This window comes from Camellia sinensis, chromosome 5 (assembly GCF_055761805.1).
Source record: "Camellia sinensis isolate YWXY chromosome 5, ASM5576180v1, whole genome shotgun sequence".
In the NCBI taxonomy this organism is placed as follows: domain Eukaryota; kingdom Viridiplantae; phylum Streptophyta; class Magnoliopsida; order Ericales; family Theaceae; genus Camellia; species Camellia sinensis.
In genome coordinates, this window is record NC_138965.1 from 162,416,515 (window position 1) to 162,420,780 (window position 4,266).

The window sequence follows — 4,266 nt, forward strand, 5'->3', positions numbered from 1 at the left end:
CAATTGTGACATTCCATGACCAAAAAAGGTTTTGGTCGCCATTTGTTACTTTTCGCGACCAAAACTTTTGGTCGGCAAAAGTGAGTTTCCACGACCAAGAGCTGTTTTGGTCGGCAATAGATGTATTTTTTGCGACCAAAACTCTTGGTCGGCAATTGTCATTTTTTGCGAAAAAAAATAATTTATTTGTCGCGACTAATAAATTGGTCGCCAAAGCAAGAAAACAATACACCTGTAATTCCTAATAATTCATTCAATCCATAATAAACCTATAATTTTAAAGCATCATTCAAATTAACTGAATCATTAACATTCGACACAATACATAATTCATTAACATTCGACACAATACAACTATTCTAAGTTTTCATTCACAAGTCACATCCATCTAGTATAACAAATTGAAACAATACATAATTCAGATTTACAGCATCAGGAAAATTGCTTAATCCACTAAGTTGCCTTGATAGCCAATCAAAAAATCCTTGCGCCCTTCCGTGCCACGCTTCGCATCCATCAAAGCAGTAGTGATGTAAGGCACCTAATAAAGAAATAGAATTGAAAAATTTATCAGAGAAGCATGATAGTGGCAGCAACACTGGATTGCAAACCCGTATCTTTGCAAAAATCAATTAAATCCTATAAACATGTACATCGTATTGAGACAACTACCTGGCATAATAAAACTGTACCTGTTGCTGTACCTGCAAATTTCAGTACACGATGATTAATAAGCTAACAACTATAACAAATACAGGCATAGTTAACTATCAAAGCTCCATTGATTTAGTTCACTTTTATATATGATTTCTAATTACACAAACACCCTTCAAGAATCTCTAATTATTTTCTCTTTTTTTTTTTTTTTGATAAATATTCAAGAATCTCTAATTCTAAATACATATACAACACAAATCATAACCTTAATTTAAATTAATATCCCTTCAAATTTCAACTGGAAAAAAGTTGAAAACAAGAAAACCAATTGGAAGCCAATTTGGTTTATGCACAATCCCAATCCTCTCTCTCTCTCTCTCTCTCATAATATACCAGAACCATTATAGAAATTAGTCAAAAAACAAGATAACCCAATAGAAACATAGAAAGACAAGATCCAAAACCAAAGGTAATTGCCAACCTTGATTCAACAGTCGGCTGTATATGGGAACGACTTGCATGAAAGGTTCAAGCTTCTGGTGCTTTGCTAAGAGCTATGCCAAGTATTGACTACAAGAAATTAAGAATACCCAGAAACATATAAAACCCAATTCAATCAAAGCTATAAACTCATCAAAAACTACCCAATCATTAGAATCAAAATCGAATCGAAAAGGATCGTATAATATACCTATCAACATCTGGGTTGGTCCTTATATGTGGAGAAGCAGTTCTTACAGGTGAGAAACTTGAATTCTGGGGGAACAAACTAGACATGGCTGGCTGTGATGCAAAAATGATTCTTGAATCTTGATTTGAGATAAAGTTCAAAACACAAATGAAAGGTTTTTTTACATGAGAACAAAAAAGAGAACTTTGAATGGTTGAAAGGTCGGTCTTGACAGCAAACCCCCTGAAAATGAAGGAAAGAAGATATGCTGGAAGACACATGGCATATGAAATTTCCAAGAAGAAGTGATATGTCAGATGGTTTGTATTCCAGCATTAATGGTGGGTTCCCAATGTGGGACAGCTACTCATTTTTTCAAACTAAACCAAAGAAAGAAGATTGCATTGGCCTTGCAGAAGCTATCACAAAGAGCATTCTTTCAACAGGTAGATTGCTTTCAAAAGTGATATGCTCTCATAGGGGAAGATTTACATCAAGACTTATCTATTTGGTTCTCTATTGACAGGGCGTATAGACCTCCAAAGAAAATTATTTTGTAGCATACAACTGGTTAGTTTTGGAGTTTGTGTAAATTGCGCAGAGTACTACTTTACATATACTAGTTTTGGCATAGAATTAATGATACCGTTATTTGTTTTAGTTTGGTGGTGTTGCTTTGACAGCTGGTCTCATTTCTGCTGCAGAAGAGAGGTTTGTTTAACTCTTGCTTATGTAGTATTAAAGAAAGTACTAGCTTAATATAATCTATTATGATGCTTTATACATTACACAATTTGAAGAGATTCGTAATTTAAGTCTGAACAAGCAGAAACACATTACAATAAGCTCTCATCTTAAAAGTTTATGTAATAAGCTCTCATCTTAAAAGTTAACCAAAAACGACAGCTATTTAGTGGTTTCATCTGAGGGAATATATGAAAAGCTTACCGTCCAAGATGTCTGTGATCTTTTGCCGTACAGACATTCCAAAGGTTATGAAATGTTGAAGCTATTCCCTTCTTGCGATTATCCATCAGCCGAATGCATAGTAAAGACTGCCTTTGAAGAAGGCAGCATGGATAACTTGTCAGCCATTGTGGTTCCATTGAAGTCGGCTGGTCTTCTGTATAAGAACCTGCAAAATAGAAGCAGCAATGACGAAGCATTCAGTCTTTAGCTTTGCATTGCTTAGGATATTGTATAGTAATGACAATATACTAATTGGTTGAATTGGATTTTATTTTATTTTTATTATCAATCGACACGAGATGAGCTACAAAAATTACAAATATTATGCGAAGTATGTTAAACTAGACATTCACGAGTACATCATCATTATTCTACTGTCAAATGTATTGACAAAAAAAATTCTTTTCCTTTCCCTTGAACAAATCCTAGGTCCCAAACATAGCATGGTAGTATTCTACCCACAATGTAGCAATTATAAAAAATATATTAAAAAAAAACACTCCAAAACCTCAATAGTACATGAAAACTCTAAAACTCTTAACTTTCAAAAGTTATCAATCCTATCTCAAATGAGTTTCAGAGCAAATGAAAAACATGCTCTGTTTGTCGAAGTAGAAACTTGAAGAATATCGATCTGATTGCAGATGCCTTTTGAAAGGCTAAAATGGCTGATTTTCCAAAATCACAAATTCTGTCCAGCGGGTTCTTGGGGAAAACCAGTAAAATTCAGTGGAATTACAACAGCTGACAAGTTGTCCCTACTGCCTTTCTTGAACGCTTTGTTGACAATGCGGTTAGCCAATGAGGAAGAGGATGAACATGAACATGAGCTTTTGGACATTTCATTTACTTGGACATTTGCATCCCATAAAAGATCACAAACTTTCTGTGGTTTCAAACTCTCGAAGATGCCATCAGATGCAACAACCAAATAGCAATCATTGGCAGTTAAATGCCGCCAACCTATCACTTCAGGCACGGGACTAACACCATATCTGACAGTTAAAAACAAAATAAACTGTGAAAAAACGTCTCATCCCTAGTTATATCAGCCATGTAATAATGATCAGTGCAAAGCTCACACATTTGACAGAGAATGATAATATCAGAGATCGGCAATGGGCTCACCAAAACTATTTGAAAATTACATAATTCTCATCATTACCATAGGATGATGGCTAAAGAGCAGAACTAACAGCAAAACATAAAAAAGTGAAGAGGAAAAAGATGAGCAGCCTAAGCTAACTTTAGCTTCCGAAAATTCACCTTTTTAAGTACACATCACCAATAGATCGGGATACAGCTAAGATACCATTGACACGAGGCACACCCCACAAACGTACAAACCCACCAGCAGCTTCTATTCGGGCTCTCTCATCATCTCTATCTGGATGATGATCTCTTGTCAGTTCTTCCACATCAAACACTGTTATTGAAGCACCTGTTATGTCCAAATGGCTTGAAATAAGACTTCTAATTATGGGTATACATGTAGATTAGTTGTCATATGCTAATAACATGCAAGACAAGTGTATTTTTTTAATCTAGCAGTGCCTAGTGAATGTGAGTCTAACCACAAAGGGACTTGATAATAATGGGAAGAATTAGACCTTCATCCCCCAACGCAGACTTGATTTTCTCCGAGCACAGGAGTGCTTTTGAATCACCAACACTAGCAACTAAAATTTGACCATCCACCAAGAGAACGATGGTGGCCGTGGATCCAGAAATATATCTGTTATTGAAAGCTTCCTGGGAATGTAGGATGATCACAACAAACTAATGAGAAACACTTGTGGTGAGAAAGAAAAATGTAAAGACTGAATACTTACCAGTGAAAATTTTGTATCGATATCATGAATTGTCCTCAACAAAGCTTTCTGCAGAATTTCATGCATTGATTCATCACCAGATACAGGTAGACCTTCATCAGAACTATGACGACATAACAAAAATAAATCAAATATCAC

At 35.4% G+C, this 4,266-nt stretch overlaps 1 protein-coding gene and 1 long non-coding RNA gene across 2 annotated transcripts; both read right to left on the bottom strand.

Moving 5' to 3' along the window:
- Window positions 1-248: 248 nt before the first annotated feature.
- Window positions 249-730, bottom strand: LOC145790255 (uncharacterized). Its single transcript, XR_014328939.1, has 2 exons — window positions 673-730; window positions 249-541 (listed from the first exon to the last, which is right to left on the bottom strand). It is a non-coding gene; the product is annotated as an uncharacterized LOC145790255 (long non-coding RNA).
- Window positions 731-2,878: 2,148 nt separating this feature from the next.
- LOC145791835 (putative protein phosphatase 2C 51) lies at window positions 2,879-3,912 on the bottom strand. Its single transcript, XM_082872282.1, has 4 exons — window positions 3,907-3,912; window positions 3,846-3,850; window positions 3,563-3,769; window positions 2,879-3,291 (listed from the first exon to the last, which is right to left on the bottom strand). Exons 1-4 carry the CDS (start codon window positions 3,910-3,912, stop codon window positions 2,979-2,981), a joined length of 531 nt encoding a protein of 176 aa, XP_082728408.1. The 3' UTR covers window positions 2,879-2,978.
- Between the last annotated feature and the right edge of the window lie 354 nt (window positions 3,913-4,266).